The 23,769-nt window shown below is 42.7% G+C and overlaps 1 protein-coding gene across 1 annotated transcript in view; it reads right to left on the reverse strand.

Moving 5' to 3' along the window:
- Positions 1 to 5,773: 5,773 nt before the first annotated feature.
- The window catches only part of TMTC1 (transmembrane and tetratricopeptide repeat containing 1), a 33,871-nt gene continuing 15,875 nt past the window's right edge, over positions 5,774 to 23,769 (reverse strand). Inside the window, exons 8-19 of the mRNA XM_018576432.1 lie at positions 22,577 to 22,698; positions 20,560 to 20,727; positions 20,371 to 20,484; positions 17,457 to 17,600; positions 16,972 to 17,080; positions 14,988 to 15,090; positions 13,559 to 13,694; positions 11,979 to 12,123; positions 10,535 to 10,672; positions 9,921 to 10,043; positions 7,028 to 7,105; positions 5,774 to 6,061 (exon numbers count right to left, since the gene is read on the reverse strand). Coding sequence (XP_018431934.1) covers positions 5,774 to 6,061; positions 7,028 to 7,105; positions 9,921 to 10,043; positions 10,535 to 10,672; positions 11,979 to 12,123; positions 13,559 to 13,694; positions 14,988 to 15,090; positions 16,972 to 17,080; positions 17,457 to 17,600; positions 20,371 to 20,484; positions 20,560 to 20,727; positions 22,577 to 22,698 — 1,668 coding nt within the window. The remainder of the gene's footprint in view (positions 6,062 to 7,027; positions 7,106 to 9,920; positions 10,044 to 10,534; positions 10,673 to 11,978; positions 12,124 to 13,558; positions 13,695 to 14,987; positions 15,091 to 16,971; positions 17,081 to 17,456; positions 17,601 to 20,370; positions 20,485 to 20,559; positions 20,728 to 22,576; positions 22,699 to 23,769) is intronic.

Genomic DNA, 23,769 nt, shown 5'->3' on the forward strand with positions numbered 1-23,769 from the left:
GTTGCATTGATGTGCTAGTTTTTTGTTTTTTTTCCACAGCAGAAGCCAAAATAATTTAATTGACCTTAACACATGTTGTGTTGTGTTTAAATGATCCATTTTCACCTGCAGCACAACGGTGTGAACTAGGTCTACAATGGATTTCAGCTCGTCTTTGCATTGAGGAATGCAACCCAACAGACATGGTGTGAGCACCAAGTCAATTACAAAGTCAATGTCAAAGTATTACAGCCAGCGGCAGCACCGTGCCTCCAATGAGGCTGCTGCATTAGATGACACTCAGGGAATAAAACAACAAGCTCATCGTTACTGAGCTCCCTGCCCGGCCGCTGTGCCTGTCATACACATGGACACAGTCATCAAGACAACTCTGTGATCAGTGTACAGGCTCAGCATCCATGAGCAGAACTCTGTAGGAAACCACAACATGAACTTGGATTATCTATTTGCAGGCCTTAATTTTCCTGTAACTGGTCCTTTAATTGACCAATCTACCACACATGGAACCATATGACAGACAAATCACTCACCCCGGGTGTCATATGATGCAAACCGCCCCCGGGAAATCAGCACAGGGGCCCCACTGGATGGCGTCAGGCTGAAGATAGCTGTATGGGGGTAGAAATGAGTCACTTCTCTTGCTGGAAGTAGATATCATCTAATCAGTTACATTTACTAAAATGAAACAGTTGCCCATAGCAACCATCCTTGGTGCTGTGCCTTGTTTAAAAGATGGAACTGGGTTACCATGGACAACTGCTCTATGTCTACAGCAGAAAAAAATAAGAAATGTATAGAATTTTATCATTAGCTCACCTCCTGACAGGAGCAAGCCAGCAACCAAGAGACCAAGTGCCATAGCTCCATGGAATGAGGCTGAGCATTCATATTAAACAGGTGTGGGGAATAGATCAGGTGACGTAGAACTCAAGAACGCACATGGCTGCCTTAAAGTGGACTTATCATCCGATATATTTCTTCATGTGAAATGCATGCATGCTAAGCAATGTGCTGGTATAACAGTTCCAGGTATTTATTTCCTCTCACAGGCATCACAGTACTCCCCCTGACAATGCCTTCATGTGCCTCTCCCTCAAGTAGGATGGAGCCATCTTTGTTCAGGGATCAGCCAGGTTCACCATCTACTTCCTAGACTGAGATGACACAACTGTAACTCCTGGTGCTTGTGCAGTTCTTGGCGGTGTTCCGAAATATCTGACACGGATCAGCCGCTGCTGCAGCCTCTCACCTTGTGACTATTTGTTTTTTTCTGATTTAAGGGTGACCATCTAATCACTTCCAAATCACGTCTCAGAATACAATTTTTGCTTTATTTGACATATATATATCACATGACAGCCATCTCTTTAAAGGAAAACAACAGACATATGAAATTCTTAACACGAAAAAGAAGAAGCTACTGCATAGTTGAAAGAAGAAACTCTACGTAGTAAACTTTTGGAATAAATAAAAACAGAAGGTAATAATTAGGATTGCTGTAGCCAGTGACCTGCATTGCGTTATGACATTCCGTTATACATGTGCTATGACTGCTAATAGAAGCTGTAGCTCTACTATGACCATTTATAGATTTCTTTCAGGAAAAATATTTTCTTTGCACGTTTTAGACATTTTTAAATAGAGCGATATGCCGCTGTAAAAAAATAATTTGCGCAAAAATGTATAAAACTTTATATATTCCAATACATAAGTATAACATTTAATAATTTATGAGGGTAATAAGAAATCTGTAGGGTTGGCGCTGTGCTTTGTAAATAATTGGGATTTGTTATATCACCTTGAAGTGGACCTTGCATGATCACGTTCGGTGTATGTTGCAGCTACCCCCCTAAGTTCCCGACTGTAAAAACAAACCACTGGAAGAAAAATGTTTTTTTTTTTTAAACTTGCACCCGTTCACGAACCTCACCGAGGGATTCTGGGAACACCGGGGACCCCAAATCTCATAAGAAGGACCCCCGGAACAGTTGTATAGCATCTTCTTGCGATATTTGGGATCCTCTGCCTTTCAGGGATTCAACGATGAGGCCCAGCGGCATCACCCTCACCTAGGCAAACGCATGGAAAGTTGCGGTGTATAGTAAGTATTTTTTATTGCTTTGAGTGTTATTTATTGATGGAGTGGAGGCTGCAAAGTCTGCTTTAGGGCTGTAAATATATAAAGCAAAATGGGAGGCTCTTTTGAAACACTTCTAACAGCAAAACTGCAGGCAAGAAGTGCTTACTCTTTTTCTTTTGCATGCACAGCATTATGGGCATTTTTTTAATTTTAGGTCAACGTCACTTTAACATACTCTGAACTGCGTAGCTGGACTGAAGGGTTGATTTCCATATCTGCCTGGTTGCTGATATGAAAAGAAGCTTCCAACTAAGAATCTTCAGGGAGGGTTCATCTGTCTGACATACAGGCTTAGAGCAACTCACTTAAATTATAAAAACCAGACACACTGCATGCAGCAAAAGGAACACACAATGTCAGGGAATTGGACTGGTATCAATGCCTCAAGTAAAACACATAGGAAAAAACTTTGGGATTCCATGTTTGTTTTAAAGCTCTTGTGCAAGATCCATTTTCTTTCTTCATCCCAGAACTTTTACTGCCGATTTGGCATCAACTCCACACCAAAATCTTCCTTTGCTTTGTATTTACATATATACACATGTATAATTGTCATCTGCATACATCTTGATGCCTCTGACACTTTGGGTGGAATTTATAAAAACTGGAGCAGATGCCCATGGCAACCAATCGGCTTCTCTCTTTAGTTTGCTGAGTTAAGATTTGAAAATGAAAGAGAGAAGCTGATTGGTTGCCCTGGGCATCTGCTCCAGATTTTGTCTGCTCCACTTTTGATAAATACCCCTCATTATTATCTCTATGTTCCATCAACTTTACTAAGACTGGAAGTGTTACTGCAGCCCAAACTTTTTTAAGTGAAAGCGTTACGTTACAACCATTTTCTAGTTGTCCATGGCCCTGATTGGGAGATTCATCCTCAATTCCTGTATCGGTGACACCCCGTTATATCAGGACACATGATTTACCTGGGTGGTAAGGGTGAATCTCCCAGATAGCAATAAAAACTCAGTCTGTTTAAAGCTAAAAAAAAACTAGGCTGTGATTACAATTAAACTGTTTTGTTAAGGTATACAATCTTCACGGTCTTTGTACCTTCCTCATGTACTTGGCTAATGTAATGTTGCTATGAAAATATAGAAGGATAATATTTTTGCAGCAGGAAATATTTTAACTTCTGTGAGCAGTAATTAACTCAGGCTGTGCAGTTTATCTTGCCCTTAGGGCGACCATTTTAAGTTTTTGCCAAAAACACCTTCTCTTCCTGCCAAAGTGCCCATGCTGGGAGATTGTTAGTGCAGAGAGGTCATTGGAAAGGTTGGCTGTTAACTGTTACTTAGGCTCCCATCCAGCATAAAGGTGCTTAAGGGCAATCAAGAACATTTGGGGGAGGGAGGTATTCCTATGAATGCTCCACCACGGCACTGGCTGGTGCTCACTGGCCAATCCTGCTTGTTGAACAGAAGAATGCATGGGATGGAGTGTTTTTTTAGTTGATCACTAATGTTCTCCTTGTGATAGGTGGATACACAGTGTGCCTCCCCTTTCCCTACCATGACACAAATGTGGTATAGGACTGAAGGTTATAGTTTACCCAAGGTTTGGTGATGAAGAACTGAACTCGATTAACTTATAATAGTACATTAGGCAGCTGTCAGGAAGCCAGAACTAGTTCCCATGGCCAAGGTCCTGCGCGAGCACCTGCACATGCATAGTTTTGGTCATGGAATTGTCATCTCAGGCTCCCTCCAAAGTACATGACAGCTCCATGGCCTCATCACTAATGCTGACTGGCCATGTTTGTTCTGTGTCATTAAACAGGTTCTCTTGGAGGGTAAGAGAAGAATGTGTGAATGTTTTATGTATGGCAAGGATATATTATAGGAAGTTAATGGATTAAGCCAAAAGTTATCTTGAACCCTGTGATATGCACATCTGGTGTGTTATCAATACCTTGACAAGCTGTTCTAAGGAGTTATAATAAACTTGATAATAACTGCTGTATAATGTAGACAGATATTAATACCTCTCAGTAAATGTTTGTGTTCTCCAGTATGGAGTAGGGTGCATGTAAGACAAGAAGTAATGGCTGAATTCCCCAACACTAGCTGCCATCCAATGTCTGTAGATAGATGAAAGTAGTCACTCGCACTCCATGATATTAAAGTCAATGCTGTTTATTGACTGAGATAACACACATCTCCTTAGCGAGGCTAAGGAGATGTGTGTTATCTCAGTCAATAAACAGCATTGACTTTAATATCATGGAGTGCGAGTGACTACTTTCATCTATCTACATTTCACGGAGGCATCCGTTGTCACCACCGCACCCACCCAGTTGTATTTGGGTTTTTGTCCGGTCAGGAGTGCGATGGGACAGGGGGATTAAGATCCAATGTCAGTAGGCTGCTTAGAGTCTGCCACTGTCCTACTCCCGAAACCAGAGCACTCCTCTACAACTCTGTTCTGGGAGTTGGACAATATTTCATTGGATGGAAGCCTTGGCCACGACCGAAAACAGAGCCATTATGGCATGTTTAGTTCCTCTCTAACAGTACTTGTCAGCTGTATCTCCTACAGCAGAATTCTGAGGTGTAGAGGTATCTGCTCACCTATGACCTGGTTGGAATGGAAGATGCAGTCGTGGTGGGTCCATGCATTACTGCCATGTGGCTCTTATACAACAGCCCTCATTGTCCCCAAAACAACACAGGCACAGACTAGTCTGTATCTGTAAGATTTGGATAGCCGCTGGCAAAAAGTCCTATATGCCTGATTATGAGCCCTACCCTGTATAACCATTCAATGTTTATAACACAACCCAGTGGCATCCATTAAAGTAGGACATAAAAGGAAATGGGACAAGATGTCACTGTGAGTAAGTTCAACATCAAAGTGGATAAAAAGCTTTAGCTGTCATTCCGATAGCGCTAGTATAAACAAACAGGGATGCCATCTCTAGGTGGCCATATACAGACAGATGTCTTACCAAGATTTATGAGTGTTGTCAGAACCTCCTGCAAACTTCTACTCCACGCAGTATAAAAGCTTTGTTCCCTTTCTCTCCATTTAAAATGCAACAATCAACATTTGATCATACACAGATCTTGGAAATTATTTTCTTGCCCTAAAGATCGGAAGCCCTCAATGCCACAACTATACAGCTTAGAATTCAAAATGGCTGCCATGCTTGATCTAGACCTGTGGTAAGCTGTAGTGGGTTGCGTGTCAGTACATGGATAGGTGTAAAGATGCAAATGTTGACCTTTCCTGCCAAAGTTGGTGCATGGCCACAACTCCACCTGACTCATTTTTGTCCATCTTGGACATGTTGAAGGCAGGAAGGAGTGTGGCCAAGATAGACTTTTACAGAAAAGATTTAGATGTGCATGTAACGTCAGCCTTTATCTTGATGGTTTTTAATGCAGATAGACTCTGCTGAGGCAGTTTCGATATTCTTAATCTGAACTGCTTCTCTGGGCAGTGAAGAAACGGAAGGGCTGATAGAAAACGGTAATGTTTTCCCTCCATGCTGTCATCGTCTGTTCCTGTTGTGCTTTCTTTCTGTCTTCCATTTTTGTAGGATCACACTTGTCCTGTCCTATGCATCAGCTTTTTAATTCTTGACCATATTGCTCATCTACTCCTCTGAAGGAATCTCATATCTTTTTCCTATCAAACCTGTCCGGTTCTCCTTTGTTTTATCCTCTGTGGTCCTGTCCCGCTATATTCTTTTTCTTGAATGACGCTTTCAGACGTCCTGCCCTCCGCTTTGCTGAATGTCTTCTCTTCTCTCTCAGTGCTCTCTCTGATTACTTGTTGTCCACCAGAACCTTGTGTCTTTATTCTGTGGATTTTGCTTTCTAAGCGCTCCAGTTTTGCAAAATTCTCTTTAAGCAATTTGCTGTCAGGTTCCAAATCTGAGGCTTTCTCATAATAGGCTCGAGCGGCAATGTAGTCCCCCTGCAACAACCAAAGAGCAAGTGTAAAGACCAATTACAAATGGCCATTGAAGAACCTTTCATCCACTCCGGCTCCTGTGCATGTATAAACACTTATGGACTACATACATTTTTACATTTACCTTCTGTAGATTGTAAACTCTCATAAACAGGGTCTTTCTAATCCTTTTGCTGTAACTTAGCACGTGTCAATATAAGTGTGAAAGTGCTGGGAGGGGTAGATTGAAACAAAAAAACAGAAGTAATAAATAGAGGATAAAAAAAAAGTGTTAGGGGAAATCCTATGCTCTTCAGCGCCATCTAGTGGCCATAATGCAGCATAAAAGTCAGATGTTTGCAAATGCTTGCAGGGTGCTGTACATAGCTTCTTGAAAACATCACAGTATGCCTCAGTACTGCTCTTAGGAGCTCTCATTCTCATTCCTAATGGAAGAAGTTGGTTGGCCCTTGGGGAGAGTTATGCAAATATCAAAATGCTTTGATGGGTGGATGTCACTTTTTTAAGGAGTGGGTGTTCCTGAACAGACAGCATGTGCACACAGACCACTCTAGGTAACGTCCACACATGATACTGGGCCTCTATACATGAGAGAATTGAAATCCAATAAATGAAAAAGGTGGGTCAGGGATAAACAGGCTGGGAAGGAAAGCAAAATTCTGCATGCCCTCCGGCCAGGACATGAGGCGGCTCTACCTGACTTGCTGCAGATTCTAATGCACATTATGAGAAGCTCGCAGTGTGCAGTGAAATCAGAGGAAGCAAATTCGGTCCAGGAGAGGAGCCGGTACCACTGTGCAAGACTTAAAGGAAGGCCGGAGTCCAACTTTAAAATGCACATAAGCATAAACATATGCTGTAATCTGCATATGACAGTATGCGCTTGGGTTTGAAAGGACCATGTAAGGAAATAAATATTCAGACTGGTTGCATTATGCCTTGTTTCTGATATTACACCCCTTCTATTACCTGAATGTGTTTGATGCCTCCCATGTTCATCCAGGCCTGGGCCTGCTTGGGACTCAGGTCAGCTACAAGGCTGTAACTCTATAAAAAATAAGAAAAACAGAGGATTTTAGACTCAATAGCTTTTTGGATATAGTGAGAAAGGATTAGATCTCCTGTTGAGGTTCTACAGCTATCCAAAGTTGTGTTAGAGCAAATTACCCTTACTTCCTGTCCTGCTGACCATGGTTTCACCAGACAAGAAGTGAGGGAAAAGCAGCAACAGGGATACTTTGGGAAGCAATTGCTCTGGGCACCAGGTCCAAAAAACACAGGGCATGTAGTCCAGTTGAGGGACCTGCCACCAATGCCAAGTGGCCAACCCTCCTTCTTCTAGCCACCACCAGTTTCCTATCCGAGTCAGTTTCTGTATTCAATTTCCCAAGTATAGGCCATCCTGCGATCTAGGCTAAGTTTATAATCTGCTTGAACTCCTCTTTACTTAAAGGAGAACTATGGGGTCAGTGTTTTTCCCCATAGTTCTCCTTAGGGTAACGGGAGGACACAAACTAGCGTCCTCCCGTTACCCTAAGCTCAGTATACCGCGAGCTACAGCTCGCGGAATACTGAGACGCCACAGCCGGAGCGGATCCCGACTTAGATGACGGGATCCGCCCAGCTGCATGAGTGACAGCTGCCTCTGCCTATCTAGAGGCAGAGCCAGCTGTACCCGCCCCCTCCCCCGTCCGTTCCGCCAGTCAGCGCTGGCAGATCGGAGCGGGGTGAGGGGAATCCAGCCCCTCCCCCTGTCACGGCAGAGAGCCGTGACAGGATCAAGAGGAGAGCGAACCCGGTATGTGTTCGCTCACCTCCCGATCTACTGAGCCGACCTGTGACAGTCTCATTGTCACAGGTCGGCTAGAACTATGAGGTGAGTGAAAAGCACTCATCTCATAGTTCTCCTTTAAGGTACGGTTAAACATGACAGTCTGTTTTTAGCATGGTTTTTCATGACTGGTCCAATTATAGACTTATGCCCACAGAAGAGTATTCTCTCAATTGAGTTCTCCAGTTACTCTGATGGGACCTAACTGGGGAAGTTACAGCAGCTTCCCCTTTAAGGGGAACACCAAAAGAATGGAAAACTAAAGTTTTCTAGCTGTGGCCCTGTCTATCCCACAAGGGCTCACATGAAGATATTGTAGCACACTGTAGGCAGGCGTGCTATTACATTTAGTATTTTCAGATTGTAAGCAGTCTGATGCTGATTTGTAGTCTATGTTCATTTGGTTTTCCCTAATCAATCTAACATTGTTTGCATCTGTCTGCTGCTGGGTGTACCCTGGTTACAGAACAGAGCATCCAATGAGAGATTGCTATGAGTAGGTATCCTTTCCCAGCCAATCACTGTGAGTCTAATGTCCAGTGGTGCATGCTTGGAGAAAAAATAAATACTTGGGGTGCACCATGTGAGTTCTCTCTCTTCCTTACCTGGGCCCTGCCTGTGGGGATGCTGCTATGGACTGTCTGAGATGCCTAGGCCTAAAGCCTGTGGACTACTGTAGCCATGTGCTTACACTGAGGCCTGAGACTGGGGGCCCAGTGGTTACTACTGTTGACAAGGATAAATATGACTGGTGACTTCTACCTCAAGTGCTGCTGTGCCAGGTGTTCTTCCTGCTGTAAATGGAGACAGCTATTACACCCTGCCACTTAAAGGAGTCTACATCATCCTGAATGATCCTAGTCCTCAACCTCTCTCTGTCTGAAATTCATCAATAAAAGTTCTCAGCATCAAATCTACAGTCTGGCCATTGATTTTATCGATCACCATAGAGGGCAGTAAATGCTAATGGGCAAAGTGAAGGAAAATACTCCTAGATACGAAGATTACTGAGCTGCGGTAACCCATAGCAACCGACCCTAGGATCAAGGTATCTTATATCTCAAGGTGTACTTTTTATTGAGGTTCATCACATAGAGACCCATTGCTTTATTACTGTATGCTGCTCCGTAAGGGCTGCGAGACGAAGCCCTGTCCCCAAGCTAGTGTGAAGGAGGAGACAGGGAGGAGCCTCCCTGTCCCTCACTAACTACCTGTCAAAAGCCGTATGCAATTAATGTTAATTAAAGGCAGCGCTTCATCCATGACAGGTTACACAGCAGGGAGGATTTCCCTGCTCTGTAACCTATTACATGGCGATCTGAATGGAGAAGAAGCTGACAGCTTTTTCCTCCATAATTCTAGGTGAGGCTCTGCCTCACCTGCCTCCCCTGACCGCACGTCCCTGTGCTATATATACCCCAAACAAAAGTAGCCACCATCCAGAAGGACAGTGTCAGCACTAAATCAAAGACGATTTGAGGATCTACAGCTGAGCGGTACACAAATAAGATACTTTTTTGTTAATAGTTAGGGTAATTGAATACATTTTTTAGATTTTACTCCTAAATTTAGTGTCACTTTAATAATCCAGCATACGAAGACATTTTTAGCACTTTGGCTCTTTCAACGTAATGAGGGTGAAGGCCTTTTCCTGTTCCCTGTGCACAAAGCCAGCTCCATAAAGACATGGTTTGACCAGTTTGGTTCAGAGGCACTTGTGTGGCCTCAACCCAGCTGAACACCTTTGATGAACTGGAATGCTGATTGCAAGCCAGGTGTTCTTATCCAACATCATTACCTGACCTCACAAATGATCTTTTGGCTGAATGGGCACAAATTCCCACAGACACAATCCAAAATCTTATGGAGAGCCTTCCAAGAAGAGCTGAGGCTGCTACAGTCACAAAGCGTGGGTAACTCCATATTAATGCTCATACGTTTGAAATGAGATGCCAAACGAGCTCAACTAGGTGACATGGTCAGGTACTTACAAACATTTATCCATATAGCGTATCAACATACAACGCATACCTGAAAGGCTTTGTCCAGCTGGTTGAGCTCTCTCAGTTGGTTCCCTTTCGTGAAATAAAGATCAGATATTATTTTGGGGTCTTTTGGTTTCATCTGCAGAGCGACATCGATCATTTCTAGAGCCTGCATAAGAGGGATACACAAGATGTTAGCACATAGAAAGGAAAGGTGATTACATACCTGCTGTTTCTGGCAATGATCTTTTGTCTATAGGTGACAATGCCACCCAACAATTCTTTCAGCTGAACTACACTGACTGGCACAGATCCAAGTACGGTACTTGGTAAATATCTGTGCATCCTTACTAACCACTAAACCTTATGTCCAAATCATGTCGGTGCAGCTGAAGATCCCTCTGATGTGGATAGTCTTGGACTCTACTCCAACTATACAGCACTGGAATTCCACTTTGCATCTTACCCATGGCAGCTTATATGCCCACTGTATGGTGGGATGATGGGAATGGCTACGCCTTTTGGGTTCAGGGAATCCTGAGCTCAATAATAAATTGGGGTGTTGGGTTGAGGAACTGATTGGCTGTCTTGAATGACTTTCCTGATCCTTTGGAGCTATGAGTCACATGACAGAAAACTTGTGAAGAAAGTTCCGAGTACCTTGGTGTATTTCTCCTGCTTGCTGTAGATGGCGGACAGGAGACGGTAACATTCTATACAGTCAGGGGAATCTGCTGCTATGTGAAGAGCTAGAGTCTCTGCCTCATTCGACTGACTCACCACTGCCTGGATTTGTGCCTACAGGACAAAGAAGAAGAAAATGGATCCAGAACTAGAAAGAACATGTATTATATACACAATGGATCTTGAAAAAAATGTGCACAGCCTGCAAAATGAAAATGAACAATAGAAAAAAAATGAGTTATGTATAAAATAGACAAGAAATGGAGCAATATTCACTATAATGAATGTGTGGCCAGTATCTAGGGCATCAGGATATAATGTGGAATTTTTCTTAGTCTCGCCATCACACCTAGCAACAGTACTAAAGGCGAAGAAGGGGATAAAAGTAGCCGATGAATGGGGGTCTCAAGACTCTTTAGCTTAGGTAAGATTTGATAATGTCTTCCTTCACTGCAGACTTTTCACTGTGCCATCCAGTGCTTTAAAGCCTTCCCTTAAGTCCTGCAGAATTCTACAGACTTCTCCCCTGTACTAAAATTGCTTGCTCCAATTTCAGTGCACACTGTGAGCTTCTCACAATGTGCATTAGATGCCGCAGCAAGTCAGATAGAGCCAACCTAATTTCCTGGTTGGAGGATGCCCAGCATCTTCTTGCCCTTTCATTTCCAACCTCACTATCCCTGGCCCGCCCCTTTCATTCATTGGAGATTTCAGTTCTTTCAATCATGCAGACTCAGTGTCGCATGGAAGTGCAACCTGACTAGGAATGCCCGCTACTCCGGACTGGCATATTCCCATCCAGGCATTTTAGTATTTGCATAAATCCTCCTAAGAGTCAGCCCACTGCTTGCATCAGGGCTGAGGGCTCTTAAAAGCAGTACTGAGGCAGGATGCTGTCATGTTTTCAGGAAGCTAAGGACAGCCCCTGCTGGCCCCTCCCACCAGCTATGATCTGCCTGCACTGCATAGAGAAGCACAGAAATGCAGTAATGTCACCACTGGGTCTGAAATACGGTATGTAATGAAAATGGAAACGTTGTATTTCAAAATGTCATTAGAATGTTGATGAAAAACCTAAAATCTTCTTCAGGAACCTTCTTTTTTTTTTTAAAGTTGAGCTTTAATTACATTAACGCAAAAGTAGAAACAGGGAAGACAAAATATAAGCAGATTAAACTTCAGCTTTAAGAAATTTGCTTTATGAAATTTGCATACAACAGAGACGGAAAACCCTATAGGTTGAACTCGATGGTCTTGTGTCTTTTTTTAACCTGACTAACTATGTAACCCCCTTTGAATAATATGTAACATGTCTTCAGCGGGCCATGGATGCGAGATGTATAGGAAAGCACTCTATCGTTTGTGTGCCTACTTTCAATATGCTCAGGGACCCCTGCCAGACACCATCCTAAGCACTTACCAGTGACAGGCGTATCTGGACACTCTCTGGGTGAAGTTCCGCTGCCTCTTTATACAGACGTAAAGCCTCGTCATATTTCCCTGTGTTATAATACAGGGCTCCAAGAGGGGTGATGACATCGATGTCCCGAGATATCTGGTAAGCCCTAGTCAAGACACAGAAGGGGAAAGTCATAGAACCTTACACTTTAATATAAATAACATGACACAAGTGATCTCACTAGTCAGTGACATCAGGGGTGACTTAAAGACTTTTCAGGTGTAAAGATGGTCACATTACCCTACTTGTATTTTCAGTCAGATTTTCAGCCAATCAGGTGAATCTGCAGCAATCAGATGTTTAGTGATGTGACTGCGGAGGAGTAAAGGGTTTTTTTGATCCCCTTTCCAGTTTACTTTTTGAATGCAGTGAGCAGCTTCTCTCATACGCATTATCAGCGATCTCTAATTTGTGAGTGATTATGTCAACAGGCCGCTGTGATTTATACTCATAATATGAAGATCCGGAAACGCAAACGTGGCGCCAACCACTTGTCACTGCTGCACCCACCACTTTGGGATATTTACAGTCAGGAATGCAATGGGACTCACACATTAGACTCATAATATGGCGTATGGCTTTTTGAAAGTGCCATACCATTATGATGGTAGGACTTGGTAGAGTCCAAAAAATGACATCTACATCATTACACCGTAAACTTCCTGCTACGGCTGTGTGAATCTTAATCATAAGAACTCAGGCTCAGCTATTGCCCATTTTCTAATGCTCAGGAACCAGCACTCGCCCTGAGTGGGAGAGGGATTGGGACCCATGTTGCTGAACAGAGATAAAGAACTGGACAGGCATGGGTTCCAAGGAACCCCTCTACTATATCTGTAAAAAATAAGTCAAGGCAACTGGACTTACTGTATTTTTTTTTTATATAAAAGAGGCCATAGATATCTAATAGATATTTATATAGCACCACAGGCACACAAAAAAATACAGCAAGTCCAGTTGCCTTGACTTATTTTTTTACAGATATACCATGACCTGAATGAATGAGAGCCTTCACAGACAGACCCCTCTACTAGTTTACTGAATGTCTGTAATTTGTAGCAGAAATATGGCCTCTAAAATAATTGTGGGTTTGGATTTTCCGTATCAGGGTGGGCATGTACACCCTAAGGAGGGCAGGAAAAACCCAAATTTCACCAACTTAGTCATCAACAGATATTAGCAGCCAGCAAATAACTCAGCCCCGTAGAATCTACCTATATCCGTAATATTATTTTTGTATGGATATATATCCATGCCATAGTCTCTTCATTCCACAACAGCTAAGCTAGTGCAATGAGGCTGATTCACTAAATGAATTGAGAATCTTCACTCATTAAATTTAGTGATGATTCATTGCTGGTAACCAGCATGTGAAAAGCTTATTTTTATTTAATCTGCACATGATTGGGTATTAAAAGTGAACAAAGCTACAATTTATTATGTGAAGATGTTTAACTCCTTTAGTAAATAAGTAAAACAACCTCAATATGTCTAAGTTAAAGATCTCCCCATGCCCAAATGAAACCCAGGAAAAGCCTTACATCTTGTACCACTTCTCAGCCTCACTATTTTGGTTCAGTGAGCGGTAAAGGCGTCCGAGGTTCAGCATGGCCACGTGGTGATTTGGACGAAGCTGAAGTGCTAGGAGATAGTGAGACACAGCTTTCTGCGGAGCTCCTGGAACAGACATTAAGAGTACATGTAAACCCCAACTGAATGACATTAATTTGCTAAAGCACTGTGTATCATAAACGACTGACATATTTTTTTCAATAAAATGTATGTCTGATGCATTTCAGCGTTGCTGAGCATCTTTGCAGACACTTCCTGTCTACATGCACTATAGCAACGGCTGCATGGCATTTCTCAGGTGGGTATCCTGATATGATATTGACAATGGATCACGCCTGTGTATCGGCACCAACACTTGTGGTCTTCATTGGGATTGCATGTGAAAGGGTGACAACAGAGGAGGTTAGTTAGGACAGGGACAGAACATTGTCACCCAATAACAGAGACAAGGACCTTCATGGCAGGATCACCAGGGATTATTTTAATAAAAGCTGCAGATTTTAAAATATGAAAAATTACTTTTAAAATTGCAGTAACAAGTTCAAGATTGGATAAGATTTGTGATTGAGTGTACGTCTGGTTTAAATCACACCTTTAAAGCTCTATCAAGGCTGAGACAGCCAAAATATACAGTACGGGCCCACAGCAATGGAGACATTTTTGTCATTGTTCATATAGCAGCATAATATTCTTCAGTGCTGGGAAAATAATACAAATTCTTTTTTATAAATAAAAAATATTAAGATTATTATTATAATGTAACAAAAGATACAAAAACAGACCGTGTACACAAGAGCTTACAATCAAAAAGAAAAGAGGGAAACTTTTTTTTCGTAAAGTGCTTATTTTTACAAAGATCCAGCCAAGACTGAGTAGAAAACAAAATAATTTTATATTAATGCCGCATGAAGAGTCCTGCAGCTAGAGAGACTGTTAATGAAGTGCAGATGGACTGGAGGTTAGTGATAACGTTGGCTGGGGGGAGTGTAATGACCCTGTATAACAAGTTGTAATGAAAAGCAGAAATTCTAAAGACAACTTCAGTAGGAATACCTAAAGTAGAACTGAAGTCTGCAGATGATGCCAGTGCCATTCTCTGCATTATTACACTGAGAGTACAGGGTAACATGGGGACTCTCCCTCGGGGGCAGGCCCATGACACCCTGTACTCACTGGCAGCAGGCTGAAGGATGCTGGGTGTCAAAGGATGCTGGGTGTCATTCAACCTAGAAGACCACGGACATCTAGTGGTGGAAAGGAGCTACTATGGGGTCAACACCGGAAAAAAGATCAGTATTGCATGAAAGCTGCTTTTTTTTAAAACTAAAATCTTCTTCAGGAACCTTGTTTTTTTTTTTAAGTTGAGCTTTAGTTACATTAACGCAAAAGGTTACTCACCAAAGTCCACCAGGAACACTCCATAATTGTTCTGCAAGTCCGAGCTGTCTGGACAATTCTTGATTCCTGTCACATAGACTTCTTCTGCTTCTTGCTGACGTTTCTGGAGAGATTAGGGCACAAGGGAAAGATTGAGGACACAGGAGACTTGCGTAACAAAAAAAGCTAATGCATTGAGACCCAATAGTAACACATTCTTAGCTGTAGTCTCAGGATGATTTAATTCTCTCTGAAGTCCCAAAGCAAATAGAGACATCTGGATTGAGTTTCATTTGTCGCTACATAATATAAAGAGACTTATGACATCTGTAAACTTTCTGTAAACTTCCTGTGGTTCTAATAATAATCTATTAGATATCTATGGCCTCTTTTATTCTATGGTATTTCCTAACTAACCAGGCGGCCTTGTGGCACTGGGAGCTTGGGTACAATTCCCACCAAGTATATTGCATAAAACTTTCCCTGTGCATCTTCTCCCACAATACTAAAACTTGTAGATTAACTGGCTTCCATCCACAATTGGTGAATGTGTGTACTCATATGACTTAACATGTGAGACAAGGACTGCATATTTGTTTACTAGGGGGTTGTGGGAAGTTTTTCTTCTGAAGGCTCCTCAGTCAAATAGGAAATTACAAGTGGAGATGCAGGGATCTCAAGTCTCCCTGATGTTCAGGGAGTCTCCCTCTATTAGATAGCGGCTCCCTGATGTCCGCGAGAGAGGCATTTTCTCCCTGAAAGGTTTACTCTGAGTAAACCTTTCCGGTAAGATATCAGTGGGTAAGGTCAGAGTGAGGCTTGCCTCCTGGAGGAAGGCCATGTGATCTCTAGAGTAGCCTCAGAACGAGGCTTGGCTCTCAGAAGGAAGAAAGCTACTTTCTGCACAGAGAGGGCGGACATAGACTACTATTGAGAGTAGGGCTGCAACAACTAATCGACATAATCGATTATAATCGATTATTGAAAAAGTTGGCAACTTTTTCAATAATCGATTAATCGGCTTCCGATCAGTTGGCCCTGTTCACAGCTCCACACACGCTGTGCACCTCCTCCCCAACTCACGCTCACCGCTGCCAGACCCGCCCGCCCGCTTTCACGCTCTACACGCCGCACCTCCTTCCCGCCTTACACTCACCACCCGCCCACATCCACGATCGGCACAGTGACGCGGGGAGATGTAAGAGGAGGAGGTGTGGGGGGATGACAGCAGGGAGTGTAACCAATAACCTGACCTAGCCCATTGTTCTCCATACACCTCATTTAGATCTGGCAAACACTGTAGCCATCTCTGTTCCTTACAGATCTCCTCTTCTAGGAGCAGCAAACCTGCCCTCACATCAATAAAATCCAACACATATGCAAACATTCACTATAAGGACAATTCCCAGGGTGCCCTCTATAAATCCATGGCAGAGTGACATTTTAATTCAGGTGTCTGGGAGCCCATGATGTGTACTTCTTGCGGGATCACTGAATGACAGTAGACTGATTAATTACATCAATAAAGATGATGAGAAGCTGAGATACAAAGGTGTGTACATATTAGTCAGGATTAGAGTCTAAATAATAAATGCCTGACCAACATGAAGATCAGAAAGGTTAGAGTCTACATTTTTATTTGGGGTCCATGACTGAAAGTACTGAAGCAAGAGGGCTAGCATGACAACTAGGCAACTAGCATTTTCTTCAGTGGGAGACCTCATCAATGGCAGTCTTGTCTCTCGTGATAGACTAAGGGCCTGTGCCAATGGGCTTTTGTTGCCTTAAACAGGTACTGCATTTCCATACAAGTCTTTGAGAATGCAAAACCCGCTGAAAACAGTCAAATGAAGGTCAAGTGCAGGTCCAATACACCTGTCAATGAATTCTGAATGATCTAAGAAGTGTCTCAAAGTGATGCCATTAACAAACTGATGCCATCGACACAGGCCCCTCCTTTAAAAACTATAGGGATAAAGATGGAGAATTAGGAAGAGAGTCTCACCTGATCAGCCATCAGTGACCCCAGGCTGGAGTAGGTATCTGCAAAATAAGGACCATAGAGGAGGGATTCCTTCAGGCGGAGCTCTGCCTCCTCGTTCCGTCCCTGCGTCCTAAAGCAGAGAAACAGTCACATAACTGACACCTTTACCTTTTCACGACCACCTGATACACTGATCATGGTAAAGTGATGCAAAATGATAGTGCAGATGAGCCACTGGCATCTATCAGAGCTATGTAACTATATACAGAGAAACTGTTGGTCAGTGTGGATCTTCAGTTATGGCAACCAGAGGGGCAATTGAGGCAACTACTCTCTTGTCTTTCTTTTGCCAGCCTTCCCCCTCAGACAGTGAATTATGTTGAAGTCCTGTCTGCTCTGAGCTAATGAAAGGTTACAGTATATATGATTGGCTGGTGTAGGCTACTGAATTTGATCATCCTTGGGGCAGTCTGGTACAACCCAATGATGGGCAGACTTTTTCTCACCGAAGCAGGTTGCCGAGATTGAACAGTGCCCGGCTGTGTTGCGGGCTGATTGCCAGGGCCTTGCGGTAATATTCCTCGGCTGCAGTGGAATTGGTGGTCAATGTTCCAAGGTTGTTGAGGGCGCTGGAGTGTTGTGGATATAACCTGGGAATATGGAAACAAGCAAGAGTATTTAAAGTGGACCTTATGATGCATGAATATGAAAATATAATGTGAGTTAATATTAAAGATCTGAAGAGTTTACACTCTGCTATAAAATGGTACATCCCTATCATCTGATCACGTGACAAATATCAAGAGGTGACTAATATCATGTGGTCTCTGCAAGAGGATCTACAAGCACCTAATCCTTATAAAACATCTCAACAGGCACTTACACAGGCAAATGTTTATGCACATGCATAGACTGATAGACACTGAAGTATAGGTACACCTGGGTAAGTTCTCAGGTAAGATGTTGGTGGTATGAAAAGCCATGCCCCCCTTGTGGCAAATGATGAAGTAGAAATAGGTGGGATTTGGATTCAAGAGAAGCCGATTTTATAAATGGGTGGGGCTTAGTGGGATTTTTTTTCCTTTATTTTCACCTGGCAGTCTTGCAAGTAGAACAACCTAGGGTGACAACATTCGCTCATCTATAAAAGAACAGTGTATGCTGCCCACCCACTGCACATGCCACCTCTCCTCCTCTCCATAACATATAGAGGAGGGATGCTCCAGAGTTCACAGAATATAGCTGTGAAAACATTGTTTAAGATTTCAGACTTCTTTTTTTTTTTTTCTCATGGGGATCCTGTGAATAGCACACTACCCCGCCCTACGTGGCTATGCTAATTTCTCCATTGTATAGATGGGGGCAGCCATGGTTGCCACCAATGCTGTACTTCAAACATGTCTGCCCTTGTTCATTTCCATTGCATGATGGATTGTAGTTTACACAATAAAGGCTCTTTGTGCTTTTTTTTTTTTCCAGCTGGCCGAAAATAACAAGGACACTGCATTTCGATCAAGAATAATGGGAATTTTCTGTACTTGCTGAACATGTTCTTAGCTTGAGAAAATACTAATGCAGCCACCACATCTAAGGACTCGTAAGCTGCAATATATAATTTGTTCTTGGGTTTAGATATACCTTGGTTTATATAAAGCTTGTAAAAAGTGTAAAAAATAACTAATCTAATAAATCAGAATACATCATTTGTAATGTATTTAATTACATTATTGTGTATAATCCTCTAAACTGAGGCTTTCTATTGTTGATCAGTGTTATTTCTTAGCTAGCTGAATGAATTCTCAGTGGTTCTATGTACAGTAGAGCAAATTACTGGAAAGTTTTATCGGTTGTGGTTTAGCCAAACACTTTAAAAATCCCCAAACCTACAAAATTTGAAATTTCCAACTGGAAATCCCATTCAGGTTAATGGAAATCTGAACCAACTGTGTATTACAGAGCCACAAATGCTTCAAAATTGTACAGAACAGTTCGGCCAGGTCCTGGTAGCCTTACTTGATAAGAAAATGGGTCTGAAAAACAGTCTTAGTTAGAAACCTTATTTAAAAATCCTATAAGGGATGCTGAGATAGAAGGGTGGGACACGGTGGCACTGGCAGTCAAGCGCAGAGTTCTCAGACACTAACAGAAGCAGATATAAAGGCAGAAACAGCCTTTGAAGCAACCTTTGGACCCCATTTCACTAGGGATGCACAGATACTTTTCGAGTACCAGTGCAGATACTGTCAGACGTCCCAGGGAGCTAGTAGTGAGATGAGGAACCCACTGGCAGTAAGCAGCTGACAGTCCAGAAACGCGGTACAAGTTTAGGGATAATCCAAGAGGGGTAGTCAATGTCCAATCCGGGCCGATGCAGGCAGCGAAGGTTCAAAGGCGGAAGACAGTCCAAGGGTCAGTAATCGGGAAGGATACAAAGGGGCAACAGGCAATAGGAGGATCAGCAGGGAGGCTAGGTGTTCACCATAAGGTGGAATAACTCAGCAATAAGCCAGAGTTCAGGCCAGGTTTTTATAGCCAGGGGAGGTAGGACCACCCCCTGGTCACCAAGGCAACCAGGAGGCCTCCCTCCCCGGGAACCAATGGCAGGCGAGGAAGATGGAAGGTGTGTACTGGGAACCTCCCCCAGCAAGGCTCACACCTGATAGCTAGATGATGCAGGAACACTATGCTCCCGGGGATGCGCGCGCAGCCTGCATACTGCGCACACGCCGCGTGACTCGCGCACCCACACCTCGGGCACCAGGTGTTCTACCAAGCTGAAGGGGAACCCGTGCCCTGCGCCGTGCCCGTGGTCCCCGAGTAGGGGTAACACCCCCTGCTCCCTGACAGATACTTAGCATTTTTCACGAGAACTACCAGGGTTGCAGCGGTTGCAGCTGGGATCTGGCTCTGGCACTCCACCACTGTCCTGAAATCATCAGTCTGTATTGTTTTAGAAAAACTGCCACATGAAAATAAACAAAAATGTATCAGTACTTGTACTTGTAAGTACTCGGCAAGTACCAGTACTCGTACTCGCAAAACTGGTATCTGTGCATCCCTTTATTTATATTTATAAAAACAAAATCATACAATAAAACAGAGATGTACAAATCCCAGGAGCTCCGTGTGCTCCTTACAAATGACAGCTGCCTCCTAACTTTTGAATTTTTCTGTAGTCTAGTCTTGGAGCTCGAAAGTATCGGTACATGTACTCGTACAGAGTACTGTACTTGGTATCTGTGCAACCCTACTTTTCACAGAACCCTTTTGCAAATCCGAACTGCCATAAATATGACTAAAATTCCGATTTGGCTTGGCACATCCAAATTCATGAAATCGGGTCCAAATCTAACATAGGAATTTTGTGACCAACTTCTAGTTGGCAATAATTATTCAATATCGGGTCAAGACTGGAGTTACCTCAGGACAGTCCTGTAGTGGTCTATGGCCTCCTGTTTTCGGTTCTGGTCCTTAAAGAAGTTGGCGTAGTTATAGTGCACTTTGGCATTGTGTGGAAGGGTCTGCACACCGGACCTGGGGCAAGAAAAGCTGTGAGCAATGGGAACAGACTGAGATCAGTAAACCCAGATTAGTCAGTCTGGTACATACCTGAACAGGGACTCCCGTGAACGCCAGCACTCGCTCTGTGACACAGATTTCCAGGAGAAAAGAAGCAGCAGAAGAAAGAAGCTGAGGATGAGAACAGAAGATCGGCGTGGGCCGCTTCGTGTGTGAAGGACCTTCATTCCGTAGACACATAGGATGCAGAAACCCATACTGCGAATAACAAAACAATCAGGTTTACCTAAAGGGGTTTCATAGTGTTCCTGTACATGCCTTTCTGAACCTCTAACATTTGAACTTCACCATAATCCTTTATAGGGTATCTATGGTCAAAAACTAACAATAAATCTGTATTTCTAAATTGAATTTCCAAAAATTCCATCCCACTCCTAATAACCATATCTATCTAGAAGCGTGTAAATTTACTTATTGAAGATGCCCATAGGACGGACTTCCTCAATGCACTGACACAATTTCACTCTGCCCTGTTAATATACACTTCCTTCCTTCACAAAGCAAGGAGCCTGCCCTCTGAACTACAACTCAACACCTGAACAATGTAACATTATCATTGCTTGCTGGAAGAAATGCACGATGGGCTATTTAGTCTTGAGAAATTGAAATTGCATCACATCAAGCAGAAGGGAAAGAGACGCAAAGCACACTGGAAATCCAGGTAGTTGATGAAAGTGATGGGCAGACGGTAGGGAGCACTCACTACATAAAAGGGATTTTTCATGTAAGCTTTGATTGTATTATCAGACACCACTCTAGTATGTATTCCTATTACAATGCTGATGTTATAACAGGAGAGGATATGCTGTAAACCCTAAATCATGCGTCATGTCTGAATGTATACAGTTTTCTTAAGCAAACTGTTTTTTGGTGAATATGTTGCAAACTTTCTTTTCTGGAGACCCTGTTGCAGGCCTGACAACACTAAGCCCCCGTCTCGTAATTAGCAACAGCGTTTAGTTGTTTGATAGACAGCAGGTCTATATCGTAATATATTACCAAAAAGATCAAACAAAATTTCCACTAACAGAAACCCGAATTTGGTAGTAGAGGTTTGCAGAAAAATGTGTGCTCCATTATACAACTAATCTTGAAAATGTCTGCTTCCGTTACGTAGATAATACTGACGATCAGTGTGCAATCACAGAGAGCATAGAGCCAGAGACTCAGGCCCTGGGATATACACTGATAGCTTTGGTCCCTTTGGAAAATTAATGATGCTTTGCTCGGTGTTGTGTTTCTGTAACTGTATCCAGAGCAAGGCCCCTGGATTACACACATCATAACATCCTGGCTGGCGATAATCCCACAATGCATTGGCAAAGCCATCCTCCACTCCGCCAAGACAGAACACAGCCCAGATCCTCTTCTGAAAGACTTCCAGAGACATTGAATCCGACCTCTAAAAGAACTGTTTGCTTTGGCCCCAGCTCAGACAGATAAACATGTGTTTAATTGTAGCAACTGGAATATAATGAGAGCTATGTGAAGACATTAGTCTTACCGTGTTGGTTTGTGTTTGCTAAAGTGAACCTGTCACAAACTTGGGCAAACCAAACTGAGCATACACACAAGCAGAGGTGACTTCCAGGGCCAACCACACTTTAAAATAATAAGTAGATCTGAAGATATAATTACATACAAATTTCAATGTTTCCAATTCAATTTAGGTTTACCCTCAGTCCCAATGGCTGTAGAATTCTCCCCATTGGTCAATGAGTCTGTCCATCTCATCAAAGAATCAAATGGAAGGCTCTTAAAGTAAGAGGGGTGGAGCCAAGCTTTGAGTATTGATTATGTACAGGTATACCTGTATCTCTTCCCCTTTATTTAGCTTTACTTGTCTGACCTCACTCAATATCTCCCAATTAGGAAGCTCTGTTATTTGACACTGCTATGTACTCTCAGGAGCTGGGAGACAGGGTACTTGATCAATTAACAGGGTAAAATTTTTCAGCCTTCAGGTGACCTCCTACCCTCCCGAAACTGTCATCTTAGATAAGTATATAAAACTCCCTTTAGCTTACATGAAAAATCCTGGATGTACCTGGGCATGTAGAGAACTCGCTCCGCCACCACGAAGCCCACTCTGAAGAAGACATTGCTGGCTGGTATGAAGGGGAACACCAGGAAGAGAAGACCCACCAAAACCTCCCGATGTCCAGTCCTCTGCAAAACAGGTAGAATGTTAGTCAAAGTAACAGATTTTACAACTACTAAAAGGTACAGTCCACCCAAAACTGATATATGGGTTTCTTCTATCACTTGGGGACTCTATTAGTGAGATCTCTGTGCTGACTTCTCACATCTGCTGGTCCAACTATGAAGGGTTTCCAGTTCCCACCATCCCTGCTGGACTGTAATTTATTTTATATTATAGAGAATGTAACAACAGGAGCTGGAACACACAAAAGTGCACTGGAACACCCAAAATTTCCAGGTGTGCAGGAGTAGAGTTGGGAATTATGACAGGGAGGTCTCACTGTTGGAGTATTCAAGATGTGTAACAAACCAGGGAGTGACCTTATGGTTCTATCAATAACTTCAACATCACTTTAAGTTTGACTGATCCTTTAAAAATGATGCACATACAAAGAAGAACTGAAAACTGCAAGACTTGCTCAACAACGTCGATGGCCATGTAAACAGCTCAACAAACGATTCGATTTTGGTGTACTGTAGTCAGATCCCTAATAAATTATTCTGAAATGGCTGGATTATTATCCCCGCCCCATTCTGTCCCTTTTCACATGCATACATTCATTGTATGTAAGTAAGGGGCTCTTGGGATATGTAGTTCTGAGGATGAGCTTACGCTAGAAGGAACTGACCTCCCAGCAGCTGCCCTTCAAGATTTTAGAAGCCTCTTGATGACATTTCAAGGAGTAATGAAATTGTTTTACTTTTTTCTTTACAGGAACAAGGTGAAAGAGTATGAAATTATGGGACATACTCTAAGAAGAAGATGGAGGTCTGGAGGTAAATATGGGTAATTTCTGTACATACTCAATGTCATAAGTCCTGAGAGTTTTCATTAATGCTGCAGCAGAGAACTAGAAACGCACACTTGTGCACATTCCTAGTTCTCAGACGGTCAAACTGACTTTTTTTTTTTAAATGACAGCAGGATTCTGGTTGAGGGAACATTACCGTTTTATCCACCCTGTTCAGTTCATATCTAAAAATGACAGTGAGAAAAATACATTTGATACATAAGTTTGCAAAATCAATAGATTTCTA

The sequence above is a fragment of the Nanorana parkeri genome, unplaced genomic scaffold, assembly GCF_000935625.1.
Source record: "Nanorana parkeri isolate BGI_ZX_2015 unplaced genomic scaffold, ASM93562v1 scaffold67, whole genome shotgun sequence".
NCBI lineage: Eukaryota > Metazoa > Chordata > Amphibia > Anura > Dicroglossidae > Nanorana > Nanorana parkeri.